This window comes from Nelusetta ayraudi, unplaced genomic scaffold (assembly GCF_046127955.1).
Source record: "Nelusetta ayraudi isolate G7.1 ecotype Tasmania unplaced genomic scaffold, CSIRO-AGI_Nayr_v1 ptg000023l, whole genome shotgun sequence".
Classification (NCBI taxonomy): Eukaryota; Metazoa; Chordata; class Actinopteri; order Tetraodontiformes; family Monacanthidae; genus Nelusetta; species Nelusetta ayraudi.
In genome coordinates this window covers 3590074-3616158 of record NW_027466073.1, presented here as the reverse complement: position 1 = coordinate 3616158, position 26085 = coordinate 3590074, and the positions used below count along the sequence as shown (strand labels likewise).

The following is a 26085-nucleotide window of genomic DNA, read 5'->3' as shown; positions in this document are numbered from 1 at the left end:
TAAAATCAAGCTCAACTGGATGGGGTTGAGGTCAGATTTGATCGGCGGTTTGGAGCGCTTCTGTAATAGCACATGCGGGGTTGCCTTTCCGTGCGCAATTCCCACAATGGGTAGAGTATGATTTCACATCCCCTGCAGTCCTCTGACTTAGAGCACATCTCCGTAGTAAACAGCAGAGGGCGTTGCACTGCGACCTGTCAGCTGTTGGTCCGGCATCAAGCAGTCTGCTGCCTTTTCTTTGGTGCCGTCCCGCTGTATGCATTGCAGCTAGTGCTTTAGCGTTGCGTTTTCTACTCCTCGATGAATTAGTTCAGTGGTCATTTGTTTTGTTTTTCCCCTTGACGATTCAGAATGTTCTTCTTTTCTCTGAATTTCCCACTGGAATCGCACATCACAGATTTCAAATGGAGCTCTTTTTGCCACATTTTCTCTGGTGGTTTAGTTGTTGATTCTTTTGGAGGTAAATGGGATGAAATGAGTGGTTTTCCAAATTCCCTTTTGTTGTGGTCATGCAGCAGTGAACTGTGGAAAAAGGATTGCTCACGTACAAATCTGTTATTTGGGAGACATGAGGTTGGGACAGATTTCTTTCTCATTCAACCAAATATCAACTATTGCTTTTCTTTCTGACATGCCTTTGGCTGTGAACACGTGGCGAGCACCGTGAGCCAGCGCGCAATGACTGTGGAAGACGTGGTCATGTCAGCCATGGACAACTCATACTTACCTGGCAGGGGAGACACCATGATCAAGAAGGTGGTTCACCCAGGGCGAGGCGCGACCATTGCACTCCGGTTGTGCTGACCCCTGCGAATTCCCCAAATGTGGGAATCTCGACTGCATAATTTCTGGTAGTGGGGGACTGCGTTCGCGCTCTCCCCTGATCAGATGTTGAAAAGCAAGAGTACGTTCTCTCGTACGCCAGTAAGAAATGCTGTCTGTCCAGCGTGCCCAATGCCCGTGATCAGATGGCTTCTTGAATCATGACATGTTGTCTTGAGAGGCTTTCTGACTGAAGTTCAGCTTCTCACTTGGCTGCGTTCATCAGGCTGCTGGCCAAGTTTCCGTGGCTCCGTTTCGATTGTACACAAAGCTCTTGCGTTTGTGTCCACTTTCTCTCCCCATTCTCTGTTCCCTGAGTTTCAGTGTCCAATCACTGGTGGAACCAGAAAAGATTTGGTGACAGTTAAACAATTGACACTGATTTAGGTATTAGTTGTTGAAACATGGACAAACAAGATTAAGACTGAGACCAAGACATTCCATTCCAGAGTGTGAGAGATGTGCATGAGTGTCAAGATAGATATTGGTCAGTGTTTCCTTTGGTCCTAGTAGCGTCATTAATCATTTGAATTTGTTTTGTGGCGGGTTAAGATTGCACGGACTGACAATTTCCTTGCCAGACGTAGCAGGAAGTTTGAACGGAAACTTGGTGTTGGAAGCCATTGTGGATCGGTCAGGACGTGCTCACGTGGCCAGAACTAACTTTAAGCTGCATCCACTTGCATTAGGTTGGCCAACTTGTGTGCGGCTTCTGCTGCTCACTGTCCATGGAAGGTTCATCCACACTTTTAGCACCTTTTTGTTGTTGAGGCCAAGTAAATGCTGCCGCGATGCGCCGTGAGCGAGGGTGGCTGTGAGCGGAATGACTCCCTGTGCTCGCCAGTGACGTGGTATCGCTTCTCGGCCTTTTGGCTAAGATCAAGTGTAGTATCTGTTCTTATCAGTTTAATATCTGATACGTCCCCTACCCGGGGACCATATATTAAATTGATTTTTGGACCAGGGAGATGGAATAGGGGCTTGCTCCGTCCACTCCACGCATCGACCCGGTATGGCAGTAACTCCAGGAACGGTGCACTCCTCCTTATGTTGTCTAAAATCAAGCTCAACTGGATGGGGTTGAGGTCAGATTTGATCGGCGGTTTGGAGCGCTTCTGTAATAGCACATGCGGGGTTGCCTTTCCGTGCGCAATTCCCACAATGGGTAGAGTATGATTTCACGTCCCCTGCAGTCCTCTGACTTAGAGCACATCTCCGTAGTAAACAGCAGAGGGCGTTGCACTGCGACCTGTCAGCTGTTGGTCCGGCATCAAGCAGTCTGCTGCCTTTTCTTTGGTGCCGTCCCGCTGTATGCATTGCAGCTAGTGCTTTAGCGTTGCGTTTTCTACTCCTCGATGAATTAGTTCAGTGGTCATTTGTTTTGTTTTTCCCCTTGACGATTCAGAATGTTCTTCTTTTCTCTGAATTTCCCACTGGAATCGCACATCACAGATTTCAAATGGAGCTCTTTTTGCCACATTTTCTCTGGTGGTTTAGTTGTTGATTCTTTTGGAGGTAAATGGGATGAAATGAGTGGTTTTCCAAATTCCCTTTTGTTGTGGTCATGCAGCAGTGAACTGTGGAAAAAGGATTGCTCACGTACAAATCTGTTATTTGGGAGACATGAGGTTGGGACAGATTTCTTTCTCATTCAACCAAATATCAACTATTGCTTTTCTTTCTGACATGCCTTTGGCTGTGAACACGTGGCGAGCACCGTGAGCCAGCGCGCAATGACTGTGGAAGACGTGGTCATGTCAGCCATGGACAACTCATACTTACCTGGCAGGGGAGACACCATGATCAAGAAGGTGGTTCACCCAGGGCGAGGCGCGACCATTGCACTCCGGTTGTGCTGACCCCTGCGAATTCCCCAAATGTGGGAATCTCGACTGCATAATTTCTGGTAGTGGGGGACTGCGTTCGCGCTCTCCCCTGATCAGATGTTGAAAAGCAAGAGTACGTTCTCTCGTACGCCAGTAAGAAATGCTGTCTGTCCAGCGTGCCCAATGCCCGTGATCAGATGGCTTCTTGAATCATGACATGTTGTCTTGAGAGGCTTTCTGACTGAAGTTCAGCTTCTCACTTGGCTGCGTTCATCAGGCTGCTGGCCAAGTTTCCGTGGCTCCGTTTCGATTGTACACAAAGCTCTTGCGTTTGTGTCCACTTTCTCTCCCCATTCTCTGTTCCCTGAGTTTCAGTGTCCAATCACTGGTGGAACCAGAAAAGATTTGGTGACAGTTAAACAATTGACACTGATTTAGGTATTAGTTGTTGAAACATGGACAAACAAGATTAAGACTGAGACCAAGACATTCCATTCCAGAGTGTGAGAGATGTGCATGAGTGTCAAGATAGATATTGGTCAGTGTTTCCTTTGGTCCTAGTAGCGTCATTAATCATTTGAATTTGTTTTGTGGCGGGTTAAGATTGCACGGACTGACAATTTCCTTGCCAGACGTAGCAGGAAGTTTGAACGGAAACTTGGTGTTGGAAGCCATTGTGGATCGGTCAGGACATGCTCACGTGGCCAGAACTAACTTTAAGCTGCATCCACTTGCATTAGGTTGGCCAACTTGTGTGCGGCTTCTGCTGCTCACTGTCCATGGAAGGTTCATCCACACTTTTAGCACCTTGTTGTTGTTGAGGCCAAGTAAATGCTGCCGCGATGCGCCGTGAGCGAGGGTGGCTGTGAGCGGAATGACTCCCTGTGCTCGCCAGTGACGTGGTATCGCTTCTCGGCCTTTTGGCTAAGATCAAGTGTAGTATCTGTTCTTATCAGTTTAATATCTGATACGTCCCCTACCCGGGGACCATATATTAAATTGATTTTTGGACCAGGGAGATGGAATAGGGGCTTGCTCCGTCCACTCCACGCATCGACCCGGTATGGCAGTATCTCCAGGAACGGTGCACTCCTCCTTACGTTGTCTAAAATCAAGCTCAACTAGATGGGGTTGAGGTCAGATTTGATCGGCGGTTTGGAGCGCTTCTGTAATAGCACATGCGGGGTTGCCTTTCCGTGCGCAATTCCCACAATGGGTAGAGTATGATTTCACGTCCCCTGCAGTCCTCTGACTTAGAGCACATCTCCGTAGTAAACAGCAGAGGGCGTTGCACTGCGACCTGTCAGCTGTTGGTCCGGCATCAAGCAGTCTGCTGCCTTTTCTTTGGTGCCGTCCCGCTGTATGCATTGCAGCTAGTGCTTTAGCGTTGCGTTTTCTACTCCTCGATGAATTATGGTCAAAATCCATATTATTATGTTGTTGTTTTTTTTAAATGCTCATACAAAACAAAAAAAAAGTGTCACATCCACTTGTAGTGCATTATTTTCGCCAGCAAGCTTCTCTTGTTACGACTGACCACATTGACCCATATTTTCCATATACTCACCTGACCCATATTTTCCATATACTCACCTGAATCAGATACCCTGCAAGGGCAACGATCTTAGACCTTCCCCGAGGTGATCGGTGGAGTGCCGCGCAACCAGCACGTGACTTCTACGATGAGCTTCCACCCACGGAAGTGCCATAGGAGGACACCGATTAAATAGTATGGCTTGTCCACCAGAAGGCTGTATTATGGTGTACATAATATAAAACTTCGGCCCAGTTCTGCTTGTATTGCAATGGTTGGTGTTCCTGAAGTTTCATTTTTCGTCCCTTTTTATTTTTTACATCCATGTTTGTGATGAAATAGTATTGTGAATCGCTAGCTCGCATTGCATGCTGGGAAACAGCGTCACTCAAGGAAGTTTTGGCTTCGCTGACACGGTCCTGAAGGGAAGTGGGTTTTAGTGCACTGGAACGGGATGAATGTGTTCAATCAAGCAGTACAAACCTGATTAATTGTCTTAATACTTCACTTCGAATGGCCATATTGTTTAGGATTAGAATTAGATGACAACTTCTTCACAATATTTGCAACTATTCAATTTGACCAGCAGGTGTCAGTAGAAGACGAAATTTCATGTTGACTATTTCCTAATGGAAGTGCTCTCTTTACGTTGGATTTTTCTCATAATTATTTGAAGTGTAGGCCTGTAGTTGATGAGGAATCACGGTGTGCTAACGCTACTCAAACAGCTTAGATGAAAAAAGGGAGTGTGATTTGGGTTTGTTTCCCATCAATGTGTATTATATATGTGTTATTTACCTCATCTATTCTACATTTTAAATAGATCACATTTGACATCTGACCCACTGAACACTTACTATTGAACATATTTTTAAACTATGGGCTATTTAGTCTTGTTTTAGGATATAATATAATTCATTGCACAAACTGTCAAGCTAAGTATAAGAGCTATAGTCTACTACAATCAGTCGTGCCAAAAAAGAGACATTGTCTTTATTTTTCATTTTTATTGTATTGTGTCAGCATTGAACCATACAACCATGTAGTGTTGTCCAACAAGAATGCATGGCGAATCAAATCCCAAACAACCTATGAAACAATGAACACGTTTCCATTGCACTTCATTTTATTGAGCACTAGATGACCTCCTCGAGCACTGTGTCATTGAAGCCTGGAGTAATGAACCATTTTTTGAAACAAGTGTCGAAGCTTCAACAAAGCCTCGATCGGCCATCACTACCTACGGCTGCGTGCTCTAACACAATTTCAGAAGTGACTAAGTGACTAGGACCGCACCTGCAAGGCGTCATCCACTCTCTCACACACACACACACAGACACAAACATAGAGGCACCTAGACCCACCCGTGGGTCATAACACTCCGTGTGGATCTTTTCACTCTGGCATTGAAAGGGGGTGCTAGCGCTAGCCGTTTGCTAAGCTATGTACAGACAGCACCACCGCTTGCCTAACCACATAGTCACACCGTTTATATACAACAACTCGTCATCAATATCTCTAAAGTAGAAGTCAAGAACTTTTTTCAAAAACGATAACTAACTCAAACTTTTTTGTGTGTTTATAAAAACAAACTAAAACAAACTTAAATTGAAGTCATATTTCACTTCGTTTACGTCTGTCAAATGAATATTTGCCCAGGAAAATGTTTTAGTTTTACGCAGCAGCACCGAAATGCACCTCGCTTTCTGTGACGTCACCCCTCTTTCACAGCAGTATGTTGACGAGCGACTCGTGGCGGGAAAGTCCGATATGCCACTTTTTCCCAATACGACGAAGAGAGTGACAAAAGCCATTGTCTTGTGGTGGAAAGACACAAAATATGTGGCTTGCTTCTAAAAAGGGAAAAACCCTGACAAACCTCCATTTAAGAAGCTCGCACAAAGCAGTAGTGAACATGTTTATTGAGACTGGGAAGTAGACACGACAGTTTGACTCAGTTGACTCAAATATCCTGTGGCGATGAGAGTGGTTATGGCTATCTGATAAAGCAAGATTTAATATTGGGAATTTAACAAAATGAAAAGGAACTGACAACGCCACCCTGGGAATTTCACCCAGGGAGTTCTACTAAACACAAAAGTAATAATTAGGCACACAGGTAAGTTCTACGAGGAAGGAGTAGGAGACGTGGTTCAGAATGTTTAAAATATGAAACCAACTTTTATTCAACATTTAAAAATAAAAGGAACAAACAGACCAACACTTCAAACGGAGCTACTGAGCTCCTTATTCTTGGTGTAGAAACTGAGGCTTACCGATGAGGGGGCCAAACGAGGGAGGAACCAAAGAAAACAAGGAACACCCTACTCACACGTGACACACCTGCAAAGAAAGTGAAGTGCAAAAAAAAGAAGAAAACAACCACAATCCCGGGTCACAGCACTTGAAGGGGCCCACCACCCGGGACACCGCCACCACCAGCAGCTCTCAGCGACTACAAAAGAAAAGATAAACAGTTGGTTACTAAAAGTTCCCTAAAATCTGTCACATGTACTGAAATAGCAAGAAAAACAAACAAACAATGCAATTATGCAATTACACACACACACTAGTTCCCACCAACCACGCACACGCATACACACATGCACACCACTGTAGCTGGACCGGAGACTTGATAGTGTAATGTCTGCTGTCTGAGGGTCAGCAGTAGCGACGTAAGCAAACAAGGAAAAACACAACGAGAACGGAAAAACAACAAGTAAAACCAAGGCGGGACGGAAGCAACATGCACCGTCCACCGTCTGTATAGGGCGGCTAGCACAATCAAGTGCGGGCGAGGCAGCAGTGTTCCTGCACTTATCTTATAGGACCGAGTTTTGGGCCACAGGTCTTGATCACCAAGCGTCCTCCAGGTGAGGAGAACAACGAGGAGGCTCTGCGCAGCTTTGTGCTCGCAGGCGGCTGTAGTGTGCCGGTGAGGTGTTCAGGAAGCACTGTAAAAAGAACGGACAGGTGAGGTACTACGTACCTATGCTAATAAGCCATAATAATTTAAATGCTAAAATGTCCGCACCTGATCCTCTTAAAACTCGGGCACACAAAGCGGATGTTCAGTGTCCCATTGACCACAATGGACCACTAAACGAAGCTTTTAAGAAAAATGCGAAATGAAGCCACTGAGAGCTAAAACAACATGCAAACAATGCCACAGTGCAGCTTTTCTCAAACGGGTCAATTTTGAAATCATTTTAATCAACTCTGTCTTCATTGATCAGAAGGTTTTTGCAGATTTGGAATTAAAACATTTTAACTGCAGGAATCATAAAATCGTCTCATCAGTGACGTTTATAGAGCCATTAAAAAATTAAATATGTGCTGAACAGACGAACGGAGGTGTAAGAGGCCTGTGTGACCAGCAGGGGGCAGCAGAGGACCGACAGCCGCAAGTTCCTCCTCAGAGAGGCCTGAGAAGGTTCTGCACCTTCAGCTCCTCCAGGAGGTCCTCAGCAAAGTGTCAGATTTTGTCAGTTTTTTACCTCGGTCGGCAGAGTCACAGTATGAAGCTTGCAGCCAGGGGGCACTGCAGCTCACTCAACACCTACAAGGTTTGAAAAGGAAATTGAGTGGAATTCATCTGGAATGAAAAGAAAAGCACAACTACAGCAGAAAAACTGAACACAAAGACGCACAAAGTTTGAACTACACACTGCTCTTCTTCTTCTGTTGATTCAAATGAATTTGACAGAAATAATATCTGAAAGAAGAAAAAAGATATTTAGCTCTCAGCCAATTAGAGCTGCTGCTCCTGTGTGTGTGTGTGTGTGTGTGTAGCTGCTCTCAGGGGTAGATCCTCAAAAAAGGGTGGGCAGCGCTAAAATGCGGCGCATTTTGCTGCGGGATTGCAGCCGCAATTTGCGCAACAGATGCGGGTATCCACAAAGGTTTTTGCACTAATGACATGCAGGCGCAAACACGCCCACGAATGCGGCACCTGAAACAGACCGCAAATGTTGCGGTCTGGCAACCTGAGAGCAGTTTGCTGGTGAGATGGTGAGTGCATGTGTTTGACAGTGAAACTCTGCTAGGATAAAAGCGCTCCTGTGCGCGCCTGGCATTACGATGCAAAACGCATTTGTCACCAACACTTGAGTACCATTCGTATTTTTCATAGCCGATCTAAAATATTGGCATATGTACTGTAGTCTATGCCGATCTATATGTAAGATTTGGGGACCTACATATGTAACGGTGTTATTAAATTGTGTTCAATCATGTTAAACTTGGTTGGGGCACAGCCATGGCTCTTTATATTTTATTTTTATTTTATTTTGTATTTTATTTTGAAGTTAGCGCTTTGCATTCTGGGCGATTCTCAGTACAGAGGAAGCCCAAGAAGCAGGTGAGACGGTCTCCTCCCTGCTGAGACAGAAATGAATGCAATAAGTTGAGCTATGCTTCATGTAACTGTGTTTGAGTGTTTAAATGTGTGCTGGTGTCTTTCATTTATTTATTTATTTATTTATTTTTTAGCAAAGTTCGTTTTTATTTTTATTCCTATTAAAAACGATTAGCATGCTAGCATGTCCATTAGCAGCACACAGCTCTCATACGGAGCACGTTGTCTCTGCAGGAGGTGACCAAGTTTCACGGAGCAAGTTATGGTTGTGTCCCATTCTGTTTCAGGTATGTGTGTGTAACTGGAAGAATGTTACAGTGTATAAAAATGGAGCTTTAGGGAGTGAATTATTTAAATTGCGAATGTAATTTTTTTGTATTTTGTAGAAAAATGTATTTTATTTTTAATATTATTTGTATTGTAAAAACAACAACTATACGATCACTACTTCAGTACAGAGGAAGCCCATGAAGCAGCAGGTGACAAAGTTTCACGGAGCAAGTTATGGTTGTGTCCCATTCTGTTTCAGAGAATAAACTGCTGCTCCACACCTGACTTCTGCAAGTCTTCATTATACAGCAAGCAGGACAGAATAGGAGAGGTCACACATATATATTGTAATGGTCTGCCGGACGGTGCGAAGAAGAAGGCACTTGGGGTAACAGAATGCTTTATTTATAGTACCTGGTTACTGTCGGCCGTAACCACGCCAACCACAAACTCACAATCCAGCTTTTGCTAACACGTTCAGGCTCTCCGCCTCGCAGGGTCGACTCTCGCACCCTTTTCAGACTTCCTCATTCCCTCACATCAGTCCCGCCCCCATTTCCTCTCTCAGCCATTCACATGCCTAACCAACTTAAGATGCATTCAGGAACATAACAGATTCTAGAACATTAAACAACAGCAGCTTGCTACAATATATTGCAGGCTTTTCAGAGAGGAACGTTTCACTCAGAAGCCAAAAACACTTTGACAGACAGAAGCTACACCTGGTTTTGTCCGGCGGTATTTGCGTCTGTCAAACTGCGCGCGGACACGAGCACAAACTCTTTCTGGATCTGCCACGGTTTGGCGTTTTGCGCGCAATGACTCATTTAAATACATTCAAATGAGTCTGGCGCAACCCTGCCGCTACTTGCGCCTCGGCGCATTTTGCGCCGGTTTTCACGTTTGCGTCCTCTCTCTGGATCGGAATCACCGTTTTTGGCGCTATTTACACGGATTTTCTGGCGCAAAAGCCGCGCAATCGCTTTGTGGATCTGGCCCACAGTCACTTCACACATTTGCAGATTTAATTTTGATTTCTAAAGTACTGCATAGTTTGGCTCCAGATCCTCTGGCAGAGTTCACCAGCCAAAGAAACAGGTGTGTGTGTGTGGTTAGAGAGCGAGTCTGGACACAATTTGAACAGCTTGAAGATCTTGATTGAAGCAGCACAAGTCCTCCATGCAGACATCAGGTTGCACAGCAGTGGGTTGAGGACCACTCAGCTGCCCACTCAGCTGCCCAATGACAAAAGAACACAGAAAAAACAGTTCCTGAAAGCTCAACCCTCGGGGATTTGAAACAACTGACGAATGTGATATTTATGTCCCAAGTTTTGTTGTGTCTGTTTGAAACAGGGAGCTCACTCACTCACTCACTCACTCACTCACTCATTCACAGTGCTCTTTTATTTCAGGTAACGGGGAGCAGCTCAAAGCCCAAGTGGTTCTCCGTCAGGCTCTAAGTTGAGTGGAGGCAGCAGCAGCAGCAGGGTGAGTCCTCACTGACTCAAGGATCCACATTAAATGTGATACCAGTCAACAGGGTCAGTGAGAGGTGGACCAGTGTTTCACTCCACTGGAGACTCAGTGACATTGTTTGAAGTGAGTGTGATCGTCCTCCTGTAGGTGGCTCTGCTCTGCTGTGATGTGGAACTGGCCAATCCTTGATCCACAGTCTCTATTGCAGTGGGTGCATGTGTGAATGCTTGTCATGGTGGTGGTGGTGGAGGTGTCAGGACGCATCTTGGTGGTTGCTCTCTCCTTTCTCAGTGGCCTCTTTTTCCCTGCGGCACTGTGGACGTCCCTCTCTATTTGTACTGAGCCTTCATGGACCATCCTGCTCCACATGCCTCTCTGGAGGGCAGCCTCCTCCCAGGTGTTGAGCTTCAAGTGGCACTTTCTCTAAAGTGTGGTCTTCTAGTTAATGTTTATCACTCTCTTGAAGGTTTATCGTTCATGTTTTCTGGAATTTCTGGTGAAAAACAGATTGTAGATGTTATTTTTCATGGGGATGAAAAGTGGATGAAAACTGTTTTTATCTCCATATGTTGAAAAAAGTCAAATTCAGTTCATTTGATTCATTTACTGGAAATGTCATATTTTAGTATATACAGACTATTGACGTTCCATGATTATTTACTTTTTTTTAACGTTTTTCCAGAGTGTGCTGTCATTTCAGGCAACACTTCCTGTATCAGAAAGACTAGAACCAGGAATCCTGAAACACTAAAGCAGCAGCTCAAAGTCCAACACGGTCGTGTTCACCTCCCGCCCCTTACTTTAGTCGCAGATCAGAGGCGCGGAGTGTTGATAGATCACAGCCAACGATCCATACACTGGAAGAACCCAAAACGCTGGGAATTTGACATGAGATGTGCTGCGGAGACCAGGACCAAGCAGGTACGGATGATGAATGAATGATAAGATATGATATGTTGTTTCATCAGGAAGTTGGTTCACCTGGGACGATCGGCACGTAAGCCCGGGAAAGAGATGTGTACCTGCAAAAGACTTTGTTCAGTGTGAAATGAGTGAGTGAGTGAATTGGTGAGTGAATGAGTTGGGGTGGTGTGTATGGGTCTGGATACCCATTCATTTCCTATGGCGGTCACTTTTGACCGGGAACACCACAGGTGTTGATTAAAACACTCAAAATTCAATGAAAAAGGTCAAAATTAATTTTATATGTTCAAGTGCGTAGAGTGTAAGGCCTTGAGGCAATCAGATGTAAAACACAATATCTATGAGTGTGTTAACTTGTACATCAATCAGATTTGACCCGAACACGACAGGAAGGTGAAGAGGAAGTGAAAGTAAAAGTACAGCCACCACCAGTGGACACACAGACCTGGAGAGAATTCTTGGTCAACTCCACAGTGTTGTTCCTCCAACAATGATTCTCACCTGCTTTGTGGTGCTTCTTCCCTGGTTGTGCAGCTCAGCACCAAGTAAGTTTCTAATGGCTTCACAATGCTGTCCAATATTTCTGCCGTTTGGTACAATCTGCCACTTATCACAGTCACCCACTAATTATGTTTGAAGGATCTTCTATGACAATAAACAACCTACTGCTGTGTAGGACCAATATATGAACGCAAGAAGGTGAAAATGAGGAGATGAATCTCAACTGTGAGACTGAACGAGTCATTGAATGAATTCTCTGTGTGGATTCATATTTGGCAATAACCCTGATTCAACTTCATCCAAGTATTTTTGTTTCATTTAAAGTGACCGTGTACATTGATCACATGATCAGCATCAATTGCAGCAGATTTAGTCAGAGGTTATTCCAGTGGCCTCGTCCTCTGTTAGCACCCCATATTCATAAACTGCAGTCTGGGACATAAATAGATGGCATCTTCTTTTCTATTGAAGAAGATTCAGGGAAGTGAGACTCTTACCATGCACAGAACTGACCACATCCTTTCCACAGCTGGGGATGAAATCAAGGTTTCAGTCTCGTCCTTGGTCCCAGTACGGACTGGACAATCCACCACGCTACCCTGCTGGCTCCATCCACCACAAAGTGCTGAGGATCTTGAGATCCAGTGGTACTGCAATGATCAAGATGATTCCCAGATCATGGTGTACAAGGAGAGGAAAATAGTGTATGCAGGCCAGAACACGCCGTATGAGGGCCGGGTTTCATTCGGCACCAAGGACGCAGCATCAGGTGGGCTGGCATCAGGAGACCTGAGCCTCCAACTGGTGAACGTCACTGTGGAGGACGCAGCAGACTACACCTGTTATGTGAGCCGAGATCAGGGCTTTGACAAAGCAGTGATCACACTGCTCCAGTAAGTACTGTGAGGGAAACTAAAGCAAACCAAACACAAGAATCCTGATGCCTTGAAGTCAAACATCTTCTGACCTTCCTCTTTCTCCACCCTGCTCCTCAGAAACTGGAGGTCCTGTGCTTCTGTCAGCAGTGTGGAGAGATGACAACACAGCGAATGTCAGCTGTGAGTCTGGAGGCTGGTATCCAGAACCCAGGCTGCAGTTGAGGGACTCTAAAGGGGCTCTGACAGCAATGAGTCTGAAACACAGCAGAGACTCTTCAGGTCTGGTGTCAGCCCACAGGCTTCTGGTCTCCAGCTCCTCAAAGATCTCCTGCTCAGTGGGTCTGGATGGTGAAGAGGCCAAGGAGGCCAGTGGGTATCTGGTCCAATCATCCCAACCCAGTTACCAGAGTTCAGGTCTGAATTTCCTTCTCCTGGTTAGGAGCTAACTGCATTCTGTTGCTTGTACATGTGGCAGCTGATGTCATGATTTCATGTGGAAACATTTTCACAACAAGGTAGCATGTGGACATTTATTGGAGACAAGAGTTGAAATAAGCATGTATGATAAACTCTCCAAGGCAGTTATGATACCTCTGTTGAATAAACACTGTTGACTTCCATCCAGCTGGAGGCACTGGAGGGTCTGCATGGGTGGCCTTCACTGTGCTGCTATTGGCCTGTTGTGGTTCAAGAGGAGAGGTAAACCCTGATTGGACATCATATTTCTATTTTTATAAATATAAAGTGCCCCAAAATCCCACTGTGTGCTCAGATGACTGATGAGTTTCTCTTTGTAAGCAGTAAAATTAAGATCATCTTCTGTTTCAGAGATATTGACCAGTAAAATGAAGGATGAAGAGAATCAATGCAGTGGAGGTAAATAGGAGTGCACATTTTATTCCCACACATCAGTGAAACATTGCACTGTTTGTTGTGATTCTGAATGTTTCGTTTAAAGCAAATATCAGAAATAAAAAAGTACTTTGAATGAGTCAAAGCAGTGAATTCAGCTCCAGTTGTTTCTATGTGTGTCCACCAGGGAAAGACCATCCTTTACCAGGTGAGTCTCACTCTGGAGATAATGAGTCTGGTCAGCATCTTTGCCTCCAACATTTTCTCCGTTCGTTCCACTCCGACCGTTGTAGTCCTTGGTGCGACGGCCACCGGCTGCGAAACCAGGAAGGCTTTTCATTGTGTGTTGCTCCGTTCGTCCGGCTCGCTTTGAGCTTTTTCTTCGGCCACAGAGAACAGAAACGTCTGTAGTTCTTTGTTCACCCATGGTACAGTTTCATAAGCTTTTCAGTTTTTAATACGTGTTAATGTAAAAATCCACACACAAGGCATTTAAAAATGGCGGTTTTGGTCTTTCGCGAAAGACTGCCTTTGGCCAATCAGTGTCCTGAACGTTGCTACGTCACCCTTATGGTCTCAGCTCTGCTCGCTTCGAAGCCCAACGAGGCAGGTACCAAAATCCTAACCCCTGGGACCGTGACAATTGTTTTTTTCAATTTAAGTTTTCGTTATTTTATTCGTTTTCGTTAAGTATTAGAACCGTGGTCAGCACTGGAGGACATTTAGAGCAAACAGTCAGACAACAGCAGCTTCACCACATCAGCTGAAAAATGGAGTTTGGATGCTTTCAGCTTCAAGTCGTGGACAGAAAATGATGCTCACACTGTCACACTGATGTTTTCTTCTCCAACCTTCTCTCAGCTCCAGAGGTTGGTGGTCTGCAGGAGCTTCTACAGCAGCAGAAGATCAGTCTGGAGAGGAGATGTGAACGTGTGACTGAAGGTGAAGAAGCAGGAAGTCAAGCTCTCCTCAACAGCATCTACACTGAGCTCTACATCACTGAGGGACTGAGTGAGGAGGTCAACCGAGAGCATGAGGTCAAACAGCTGGAGACCAAGAAGACCAAGAAGACCAAGGAGATCCTCCACGACCGTCCAATCAGGTGCAGCCAGATCTTTGAAGCCTCACCTGAACAGCAGGGACTCAGGGAGTCAGAGTGGTGCTGGCCAACGGCGTCGCTGGGGTTGGAAAAACCTTCTCAGTGCAGAAGTTCACTCTGGACTGGGCCCAGGGCCTGGAGAACCAGGACCCTCATCTGGTGCTTCCTCTCTCATTCAGGGAGCTCAACTTGGTCAAAGAGTAGCACTACAGTCTTCTGGAGCTGCTCCATGTTTTCCATCCAACGTTAGAGAAGCTCACAGCAGAGCAGCTGCATGTCTGCAAACTTCTCTTCATCTTGGACGGCCTGGATGAAAGCAGACCGGCTCTGGACTTTGAGGACAACCAGGTGGTGACTGAGGTCACTCAGAAGAAGTCAGTCAGCGTCCTGCTAACAAACCTGATCAGAGGAGATCTGCTTCCCTCGGCTCTGCTGTGGATAACTTCCAGACCTGCAGCAGCCAATCACATCCCTCCGTCATGTGTGGACAGGCTGACAGAAGTACGAGGCTTCACCGATGACCAGAAGGTGGAGTATTTCAGGAGGAGGTTCAGAGATAGAGGAGATGTGTCCAGCAGGATCATCTCCCACATCAAGGCCTCCAAGGAGCCTCCACATCATGTGTCAGATCCCGGTCTTCTGCTGGATCACTGCCACAGTTCTGGAGAGCATGTTGAGCTCAGAGCAGAGAGGAGAGCTGCCTGAGACCCTGACTGACATGTAGTCACACTTCCTGCTGGTCCAGACCAAGAGGAAGCAGCACAAGTATGGAGGAAGTCCACAGGAGCTGACGCAGGCTGACAGGGAGCTTCTTCTGAAGCTGGGCCAGCTGGCATTTGAACATCTGGAGAGTGGAAACATCATGTTCAACAGTGAAGACCTGGAGAAGTGTGGTCTCAAGTGTGACTGACGCCTCTGTGTACTCAGGAGTTTGTACAGAGATCTTCAGAAGAGAGAGTGTGATCTTCCACAAAACCGTCTACTGCTTCGTTCATCTGAGCGTCCAAGAGTTTCTAACTGCAGTCTACATCTTCCACTGTCACACCATGACAAAGGTTTTGGAGGGTTTCTTAAAGCATATGGAATCATACCCTGTTTTAACTCTGGCGTTTAATATCAACCCTAAGAATTTGATCTCCCTCACCAATCCCTGGATGAGTTCCTGAAGAGGATGATGGAGAAATCCCTGAAGAGTCCAAACTGTCACATGGACTTGTTTGTTCACTTTCTCCATGGACTCAGTCTGGAATCCAACCAGAGACTCTTAGGAGGCCTGCTGGGTCTCACTGACAACCATCCAGGAACCTTACAGAAGGTCATCAACAACCTGAAGGAAATGAACACTGGTGATGTTTCTCCTGACAGAAGCATCAACATCTTCCACTGTCTGCTGGAGGTGAAGGATCAGTCAGTGCATCAGGAGGTCCAAGAGTTCCTGCAGTCAGAGAACAGATCAGAGAAGGAACTCTCAGCCATCCAGTGTTCAGCTCTGGCCTACATGCTGCAGATGTCAGAGGAGGTTCTGGAGGAGTTGGACCTCAGCAAGTACAACACATCAGAGGAGGGAAGATTGAGACTGATTCCAGCTGCGAGGAACAGCAGGAAGGTTGTGATAGGAAGGTACGTAAACATGTGTGTGTGTGTGTGTGTGTGTGTGTGTGTGTGTGTGTGTGTGTGTGTGTGTGTGTGTGTGTGTGTGTGTGTGTGTGTGTTGAAGCTCTATGTGCTGTCATTCTTGGACAGGTCTCTCTTGTAAAAGAGATATTGGGTCTCAAAGGCCCTGTTTGCACTTGGTCACTTGCAACTGTTTTTGGGGATCATATCACGAAGTACGCATCTTGAAGCATCTTTTCGCACATAGCATTAACATGCGTCTCGAGCGTGCCGCTTGTGATCGCGTTAGTGCATTTTCAACCACTAGGGGCAGTAAAGCACAAAACTACAGCTAGTTTCACCTGAAAACGAATAAGAATCAACTTCCTGTTTGCGGACGATATCAAGTTACTTGTTTTAATTCTACTGCAGCTCGTCCGTATTATCGGAAGTCGTGGACAAAGTCAGTTAATGGTCTTGGAGCGCCGACTAAAGAGAAGAGCAGCATGGAGAAGAAAGAGGGCTGCAGCATTTGTCTCTGCTCTGATAGCCGCGAAACCAGAAAGATGCGTATGAATCCGAATGAGGAGTAAAGACTGGTGGGACAGAGTGGTGATGACTTCATTTTCGGATCAACAGTGGCTGGCAAATTTTCAGATGCAACTTCGCACATTTAATCTCATATGTGGGAAACTGCGACCGCTGCTCCACTGACAAAATACACTAATGCGGAATGAAATTTCTTAGTATCCTAATAAAAGAGTCAAACAAAAATGATTTGTTTTCGCTTCTTGTTTGTAACTTTATAATGACGACGCCGGGAGGTGGGGCGCCGACCAAGTACGTACACGGGAGAGGTGAGTGGAGTAGGCGGTCGTTAATGTGGACTGAGCCGCATTCTGTTCACATGTCCGTGACGAATGCTATGTTATGCTATGCGAAGCGTCAAAACCACCTCCCCGAGGTGGTTTGAATGATCGAATGACAAAACGGATTTGGACTGTTTGCCCTTGGTTGCGTGTGATTTTTTGCCGATCGAACTCGAAAAACGCTTGAAATGACCAAGTGCAAACAGGACCAAAGGGACAAACCTGGTTAAATAGTTATAATAATAATTCAACTACAGAAGAGTTGTCAGAATAATCAATAAAGTTCCCTAAAACACAAATCAATGAGAGTCAAAGATCTTCCAATTCATAGATATAGTGGACGTGAAAACACTAGAAATACTATTTCCAGGAAAGAATGAAAATCTTGCGCTCAGTATTCTAAGTTTTTTAAAGTGAGTTGCGTTTCTCTTTTTTTCCTTTTTGATTTTGTCTGACTAATTATTCCAGCTAATCTTATGGACTGTATAGGAGAGGCAAGAATCAGCTTGGGCTTCAGCCTGCTGCTTTTTCCTTAACACAGTTGTTATGTTTTTGTTGTTGTGAGTCTTTATAATGTGCACATTTGTTTTGGAAGCTTGTTTTTCATTGTTGTCAGTTGATTGCACAAGATTGATTGAATTTACACTGTCAACCAAAATCAACTATTCAATCATTCATGATGAAGATGATGGTGATGGTGGTGATGATGATGTTGATGATGATGATGTTGATGATGATGATGGAGGTGATGATGATGTTGATGATGATGATGATGATGATGATGATGGAAGCAGCTGATCAGCTTGTCCAGCACAACTTCTCACTCTGATCTTCTTCATTCAGGTTTCAACTCTCAGAGCTTGAGTGTGCAGTGGTGTCTTCAGCTCTGCAGTCCAGCCCCTCCCACCTCACACTGCTGGACCTGAGTACCACCACCCTGAAGGATCCTGGAGTGAAGCTGCTCTGTGCTGGACTGCAGAGTCCAAACTGCAGACTGGAAGTTCTCAGGTCAGTTCCTGCTTTCTACTGGTGGACAGTGTGTGTCAGCAGATGACAACTGGTGTGTAACGCTGCTCAGTGTGAAGACTTTGAAGCAGATATTAAAGACTCATTGAGACAAAGTGGATGTTGTTGATATTTTCATGTCAACAATCTGCAGCCAGAAAAGACTTTGGATGGTGGAAGAAAGTGTGGAAAATGTCTCCAGTCACTTTGGAGCTCAATGGAAGTTGTTGATTGGTGATGAAGGTCACATGACTGAGCAGAAGATGCTGTGAAGAAATATCAGAGGCAGATTAATAGTGCAGCAGTATTCCTTCATCTTGTCCTTTGAATGTGTTTGACTTGTAACAAGACTCTGATGACTGAAAACAGCCACAAGCACACAAAGGACTCACTGATTATTTTCCATCTTCACTGCTGATTGGCTGCACACTGACTGACACACTGCTGTTGTTATTGTGTTGACAACACACTGCTGTTGTTATTGTGTTGACAACACACTGGCACAATGACTCCTTTGAGGGAATGACTCAGTGATCCCAACAGCTGCACATCTGGATCATCAACAGGGAGAAATGACTCTGAATATGACATTTACACCATGGAAGAAATCAAATATTGATTCTTTATTCAGGTTGAGTTGGTGCAGGTTGTCAGAGTTCAGCTGTGATTGGCTGCTCTCAGCTCTGAAGTCCAACCCCTCCCACCTCAGACACCTGGACCTGAGTCATAACCAGCTGCAGGATTCAGGAGTGAAGGAGCTGAGTGGTTTTCTGCAGAGTCCAGACTGTAAACTGAAGACTCTGTCAGTTCACCCAGTACTGTCTGTACTGGCTGTACTTGTGCCAACTTGCTCGGTCCCAGTATTAAGTTTGTTTGAGAAGCAGAAACGATATTGCGACATCAAGTGGACACATTTAGAACAGCAGCTTCTTTCATTGAAAAATTGTTGTATTTAATACTTCAAAAAATTATCTTGCGGGCCGTAAAAACCCAGCTTGCGGGCCGTATGGGACACCCCTGGTCTAAAGACACAGTGTGTAAAATCCTGCTATCTACTGGTCAGATTTCAGATTGCAGCACTCATTCACTCACTCCCTCTCTTTTTCTTTAGTTGCAGATTCTGAAGTCGACATTTCACTTTGATTTTCAGCGTGATGACACCCTGGAAAAACTCTCTATCATTATAAACTCTCCATTTATTCTCTATTCAGGTTGGAGAAGTGCAGTTTGTCAAAGCTCAAGCTCAGATTGGCTGCTCTCAGCTCTGAAGTCCAACCCCTCCCACCTCAGACACCTATACAGTATATAGGTGAACCCATTGTTTGAAGCTGGTGGTTGGATCAGCCATCTTGAAGCGTATGTGTGGTGTGCTCTCCAGTATGGAGCAAACTGTCAACCTGCCTCGTTCTCAGTGTTTCTCTTCCCAGATTATAATAATAATGATAGATTTTATTTATAACGCACTTTACATCTGCAGTTAAATCTCAAAGAGCACAATGAAAACAGTAACGACAGTAAAAACAGTAAAAGAGAATAAAAAGACAGTAAAAACGGTCAACAAATACAAACAGAAAATCAGCCAGGAAAAGCTTTGCTAAAAAGGAAGGGTTTTAGGCTGGAGTCCAGTTGAGTAACAGAGGAGGGGGGAGAGGAGGTGGGAGTGATCTTGACGTAGAGTTGTGTGTCGTCGGCATAGCAATGGAATTGTATTCCATGCCTGCCTACGACATGACCGAGGGGAAGCATGTAAATGGTGAAGAGGGTTGGACCAAGAACAGAGCCATGGGGGACCCCACAGGTAACAGTGTTGTTGCGGGACTTGGCATTACCCAGGGCTATGAACTCAGTCCTTCCAGTGAGGTATGATTTGAACCTGAGCAGGGCTGTGCCAGTGATGCCTATGTCATGTTGGAGGCAATGAAGGAGAATTTGATGATCAACAGTGTCAAAAGCAGCAGAGAGGTCAAGAAGGAGGAGGAGGGAAGTGGAGTCAGAGTCAGAAGTCATCATGAGGTCGTTGGTGACTCTGATGAGAGCTGTCTCAGTGCTGTGAGAGGGGCGGAAACCAGATTGGAATTTTTCATACAGACTATTAGAGTGAAGATGATTATGTAGCTGAATGGAAACAACTCTTTCCAGAATTTTGGAGATGAAGGGGAGATTGAAGATGGATCTGTAATTTGACAGAGGTTCAGGATCAAGGGTGGGATTTTTGAGCAGGGGCTTGATGATGGCTGTTTTGAGGCTATCCAGATTGGAGAGAGAGATTAATAATGTCTGTGATTAATTTGCTGATGGAGTGACAGTGATCTTTTAACAGAGGGGAAGGGAAAGGGTCAAAGAATCGGTCAAAGACGGTTTGGATTTAGTTATAATGTTTTCAACCTCCTGCTGCTCTGAGGGGGAGAAGTGAGACAGGTGCTGTGTGATGGATGGAGAGTCAATTGATAGAGCAGAACTATTGGTTTGGTCAGTTTGGTTGTGGTGTAATAAGGTTTGAGAAGGAGTTTTACGGTGGAGAAAAGTTGTTTTGAGTTACCTGAGTTGTTGTTAATGATAGAAGAATAGTGTGCTGACCTGGCTTTGGAGAGCTCTTTGGCATAAGTGCGTCAGTGTTCGCGATAGGCCAATTTATGCACCGTCAGTCCAGACAAGACGTAAATCGAGGATGGAGAGTAGATTGTGGTTATAGTAATCCAGGAGGTCATTAACTGAAGTGTTAAGGGGTGGAGAAAGGAGCTGGAGATGCTGACTGAGGGAGGTGGAGTCAATGTTCTTTAAGTTCCTGAAGGATATACGGCGTTGATGTTTGGCAAGTGGGGAGGGGAGAGGGAACCTGAAGGTGACAGCGTAGTGATCCGAAATACCAATGTCCTGAATGTGAAGGTCTGAGATCTGGGTGGAATCTGTAATAACCAAGGCCAATGTTTGGCCTTTGATGTGGGTGGAACCGGTGACAAATTGATTGAGGTTGAGACATTCCAGGACCTGTTTAAAATCAGCAGCCAGTCGACAGGAGGGTGAGTCTACATGGATGGGGGTGGGGGGGCGGGGGGGGGGAGCGCGATAAATGAGTGCTATGGTAGCAGATTTTACACACTGAACCTTTGAGGCAAAATGAATCAATGAATTACAACATTTTTAACAGCTGATTATTGGTCACATGATGAAACAAGTTGACATAAAATATTTTATTGTTATGATTCATTATTTCAATATTATTGTTGTGCTTCTGTTTGGTTTAATGGACATTACAGTGTTATAGACATTAATATTGTTTAATAGTGTTGAAAACTCCACTCACACCATCATGTATTCTTTATTCAGGTTGAGTTACTGCTGGTTGTCAAAGCTCAGCTGTGATTGGCTGCTCTCAGCTCTGAAGTCCAACCCCTCCCACCTCAGACACCTGGACCTGAGTCTCAACCACCATCTGCAGGATTCATCAGTGAAGGTGCTGAGTGGTTTTCTGCAGTGTCCAGACTGTAAACTGGAGACTCTGAGGTCAGTTCACCCTCTTCACTCTACAACTTCTATCACTCTTGTTATTGTTGTCATGATTTTCACTTCACTTGTGATGGAAATTCAATTTGCAGTCCCTGCTTTGTGTTTGAAATGAGTGAAACTTGAGTTTAAAGACAAAGTTTGCAAAATCCTGCCATCTAGTGGTCAGATTTCAGATTGCAGCACTCATTTACTCGCCCTCTCTCCCTCCCTCTCTTTTTCTGTAGTGTCAGATTCTGAAGTCGACATTTCACTTTGATTTTCAGAGTGATGACACCCTGGAAAAACTCTCTATCATTATAAACTCTCCATAATTTATTCTCTATTCAGGTTGAGGAGCTGCAGTTTGTCAGAGCTCAGCTGTGATTGGCTGCTCTCAGCTCTGAAGTCCAACCCCTCCCACCTCAGACACCTGGACCTGGTTGGGAACCACCTGGAGGAATCATCAGTGAAGCCACTGATGGATCTTGTCCACAGCAGAGACTATCAACTGGAGAGTGTGAGGTCAGTACTGGTTTGGAAGCAGTGGATGATGGGTCCAGCACCAAAGCCAGTTGATCCCACAGCAGCGGTCCAGTGTTCCCAGTCACAGTGTGAGAGGAGGATGGTGACGTCCAGCTGCTCCTCATTCATCCAACATCTGCTGCCAAACTGCTTCTTCTCTCAGTTCACCACTCAATTATTGATCAGTTCATCTTCATCAGGCCTCAGTATCAGTCCAACACTCCATGGTCACATCATATGGACCTTCATATGTTCCACACTTGACATGTGACTGAGAGTCTGCTTCTCACCAGTCACTCCATCATCTCCATCAACAGTCAACATCTCTGTGATGATGCGTTCAAGGACCGTGAGTCCTGACTCCTGCTGTCTCTTCCTCTCTCTACAGGTGGGAGGATTGAGGGAGGATGAGGAGGAGAGTGAAGAGGAGAGCTCCATCTAGTGGTGACTGACAGAATTACAAGTGGAGCCAAACAGCAAGCTGCACACACTAGTGTGTGGGCGTGTCACGACCTTTGACCCCAGTGGAGCCTGGTGGCTGGCGGACTGCTTCTCACTACAAGCTGCTGTGGTTACTGGGAGAGACGTCCCAGAAGCCACTGGTGGACCTTGCAGTGCCACATATGGACTCTTGGATTGTTCTTGGCCTTCCAGTGAAGCACTGCGTGAGCACTGAAGGTCAACCATGACTGACTGCTGTCCTCCTCTCTGGACACCACAATCTCACTTCCCATCTAAAAGTCATGAAAAAGCTTTGTGGGTGAGATCCTCTCACCATCTGACCACTGTTGGGAGTGGAGCCTTCAAACACTCCAATGACTGGACACTAATCAGAGACTGAGCCCGACTGGAAGCAAAGTCACTTTCATGGTGTTGTTCCCCCAGCAGCACTTTCCACAGGCTTCATTCTCATTAGCTGATCTGACCAAGCAACTCCAGGTTGAAGCTTCACGCTAGCTTTATTGTCAATGCTACAGTTTATGGACCATATACAGAGCATTGAGCTCTTGTTACTGGGCGGCCCACGGTGTGAGGAGAGAGCTGCTCTGTGAAAACGGAGCCGCAAGCAGTTTGCATTGCAGTGCAGTGATTCCAGCCTCCAGTAGCACCTGAATGACACCTAGGAGCTAGCACGAGCTAACGGAGCTAACAAGAACGTCAGAGCGCTGAATACAACCAAGTAGAGTGGACAATCAGATGTAGTAAAATGATTCACATTCTCTACTTCAGTACAGATACTTGTCTAAAATCAACTCCTTTACTCATAGTGCAGCTTCTGAAGTCAATTGAAGTCAAAACTGTTTGAGGCCATTAATGAAACAAAACATTTGTTTTGTTGGTTGTGACAGAATAATCTGGAGTGAGCTGACCAGAGGTCAAAGGTCAGAGGGCTCACAAACTACAAAGACCATAATTAATTCGATTATTTTCTTTAATCGAGTCCCAGCACTAATAAATATATATTTGTTTCATAAATGTTTAATGCACCTTTTTTCTTGAGCAACATAATTAAATCTCCACCTGCTTCCGTTTGCATGTTTCAGCAGAGTGATGTGTATGTAGATAGAAAAATCTATGTGAGTAGGTTCAGTCTGCTGTGAAGTGTGGCCCTGTTATGGCCATGGGGGCCTTGGCTATTGCCCTGTTGTTGCTGTGTACTGGTTGTGTGTCTCTTTCAGGTGCTGATGACTAACCAGGTGCACCTGGCCGGTGCACAGCTTGTTTAGGACCGCCTCCCTCAGCACTGGCTCTCTCACACATGGCTTCCACCGCAGCAGCTGCTTTGTTTTTCACTTCCCATGATGCTTTTTCTTTGTTGCACACAGACAACACGCACTCATACCATTCACTCCATCCACACACCTACAGACATTACTGACAAGTCACTGACTCTCACACTCCATACATTCTTATTTTTATTTCTTCACAGTTTTGCTGTATTTTAACTGTTTTTATTGCAATTAATTTTAGTTGTTTCATTCTGGAAAGCACCGTGTGCACCATTTGGTTGTTGGAAGGTGCTATATAAATAACATTTGATTGATTGATTATTTTTGGTGTGGTGTGCGGCTTTATTGTCATTGCAACACGTAAACGTGTACAACGAAATTGTGCATAAACAGTCCAAATACAATACAACAGTAAAGACAGGACTGCAGGATTGAGCATTTTCAGTGGGGGTGAAGGTGTTATTATGTTTAGTTTAGATGTTTGTGTTTCATAATATGATTAGTTTAGCTGTTTGTTTACAATAATATGATTATTGATATTGAAATGTTGAACTCAATCAAAAGAGCTCCACATAAAGAAAGGCATTGTTGCAGGAGTCATGCAAAGAGCTCAAGGAAGGACAAAGGAAGCACATCCCTCATCAACTGCTGACCAGAGGGGGACCAGAGGATGGACAGCAGAAGCAACTGGCTTTGCCACCACCATCAAACTCTACAACACATTCAGTTCCAGGGTGGGGAACTTCTGATCCATGGGAGGCACGGGAGACAGGAACCTGTGACCTCAGGCTTGTCTTGCAGGAAATTGTTTGAACAGGTGACAGCGGAAGAAGGGAGGGATCATTTGGCTCCCTGCCAAATAAGGACTTGTTTCTTCTCATTATCAGTAATCAGAGTGTAGCGCCTCCAACCTTCACTGGATGAAGACACCACACTGTCTAGTAGTGATGGTGAGGTGAAGCCTCATGAGGCGTTCAACCACTTGAGCCAACTGCTTGGAGAAAGGCTTCATTTCTCAAAGCTTCATGTGCACACGACACCACATACTGGCCAAGTGTACAATCACAGGCAAGCTGTGTCTGAACGACGTGTGATGCATTGAATTTTTGTGTCTGTTATGTCTGTTGGCAATGACTATGAATTGCAAAAAATGTCGGACCAAATCATTTCTCTACATAAATTATAATATGTGTATGATACATTTTTGAATGTATTCTGTTTGTGCAAATGCTCAGAAAATGCTAATATAATATGGCAGGTTGTGCAATGTCTTTGTGAAAAGGGCATGGGTGTAATCAGGCAGATGACAGTGAAAGTGCTTGTGGGACTTGGAAAAGGGCAGAGATCAGGGGTGCTCACACTTTTTCAACATGCAAGCTACTTTTAAAATGAGCAAGTCAAAAAGATCCACCTACTATAAAATAGGAAAACATATTAATTCAGAAATATATTTGTAGTCCAGTGATAAAGAAAGAAGGAGGATTAAATGGGTCAACATGTTCCCATGTGCATGTATGCTTATCATTGCACAGAAAACTCATGGTTTAAAATTGTTAAGGTTATATCTGCCTAGGTTTTATTTTATCAGTAAAAGTGTGTTTACGTTAAGATGTTTTACTGGATATTTTTGTGTTTTTCAACGCATAGATTAGGGATAATTGGTGTGTGTGTGTGTGTGCACTTTGTTTCCTTGGCGCTGAAGACTGACGACGACAACGACGACGAGGAATCAACACACACACACACGCACAAACACCAGTGCAACACACACAGGTCCTTACACCTGTAAACAGTGTGTGTGTGTGTGTGTGTTAGAGGCTAATGTTAATGCTGGGTGTTAGGCTAGGTGTCTTCACCTGTCACAGGTAATTCACTGTTATTTCAACTGAGGCACCGCCGCTATCTGCTAGCCACTCACCGCTATCTTCTTGCTCTTCATAAAGAGCTTTATGGAGCAATAAGAGCGGCCAAAGTGAACAACTGCTGTGAAATCAGGTGATGATCTAGTTTAGATTTTCCTCTCCGACAGGTGACCTTTGTCCTCGGCCACCGAGAACCAAAGCATCTGCAGCTCTTGGTTCACCCACGGCAGTTTTCAACAGGTGAAAATGTAAAAATCTCCAGGCACTAAATTTAAAAGTGGTGCTTTTGGTTTTGGTGAAGGACTCAAACTCGTCTTTGGTCAAAACTCTGAGCCAATCAGTGCCCTGCTCTGTGCTCACAGTGGAAACCACTAGAAACCTGCCCTCTGCCTCTCCCCTGTGGTGAGCAGCTGGTCCTGCAGCCTGACATCAGTCACGTCGAGAGGAACCCAAATGCAGACAAAGATGGCGGACACC

The 26085-nt window shown here is 45.1% G+C and overlaps 1 protein-coding gene and 4 non-coding genes across 5 annotated transcripts in view; all 5 read left to right on the top strand.

The window, feature by feature from the left end:
- LOC142889628 (NLR family CARD domain-containing protein 3-like) overlaps nucleotides 1-23316 on the top strand; it is a 391584-nt gene extending 368268 nt beyond the window's left edge. Inside the window, exons 7-9 of the mRNA XM_076028403.1 lie at nucleotides 21336-21512; nucleotides 21843-22016; nucleotides 22405-23316. Of these exons, the coding sequence (XP_075884518.1) occupies nucleotides 21336-21512; nucleotides 21843-22016; nucleotides 22405-22417 (364 nt within the window). The 3' untranslated portion in view covers nucleotides 22418-23316. The remainder of the gene's footprint in view (nucleotides 1-21335; nucleotides 21513-21842; nucleotides 22017-22404) is intronic.
- On the top strand, nucleotides 720-883 carry LOC142889801 (U1 spliceosomal RNA). Its single transcript, XR_012926981.1, has one exon. It is a non-coding gene; the product is annotated as a U1 spliceosomal RNA (small nuclear RNA).
- Nucleotides 1676-1866, top strand: LOC142889759 (U2 spliceosomal RNA). Its single transcript, XR_012926949.1, has one exon. It is a non-coding gene; the product is annotated as a U2 spliceosomal RNA (small nuclear RNA).
- On the top strand, nucleotides 2597-2760 carry LOC142889790 (U1 spliceosomal RNA). The gene has a single exon (XR_012926970.1). It is a non-coding gene; the product is annotated as a U1 spliceosomal RNA (small nuclear RNA).
- Nucleotides 3553-3743, top strand: LOC142889713 (U2 spliceosomal RNA). The gene has a single exon (XR_012926905.1). It is a non-coding gene; the product is annotated as a U2 spliceosomal RNA (small nuclear RNA).
- Nucleotides 23317-26085: the final 2769 nt, after the last annotated feature.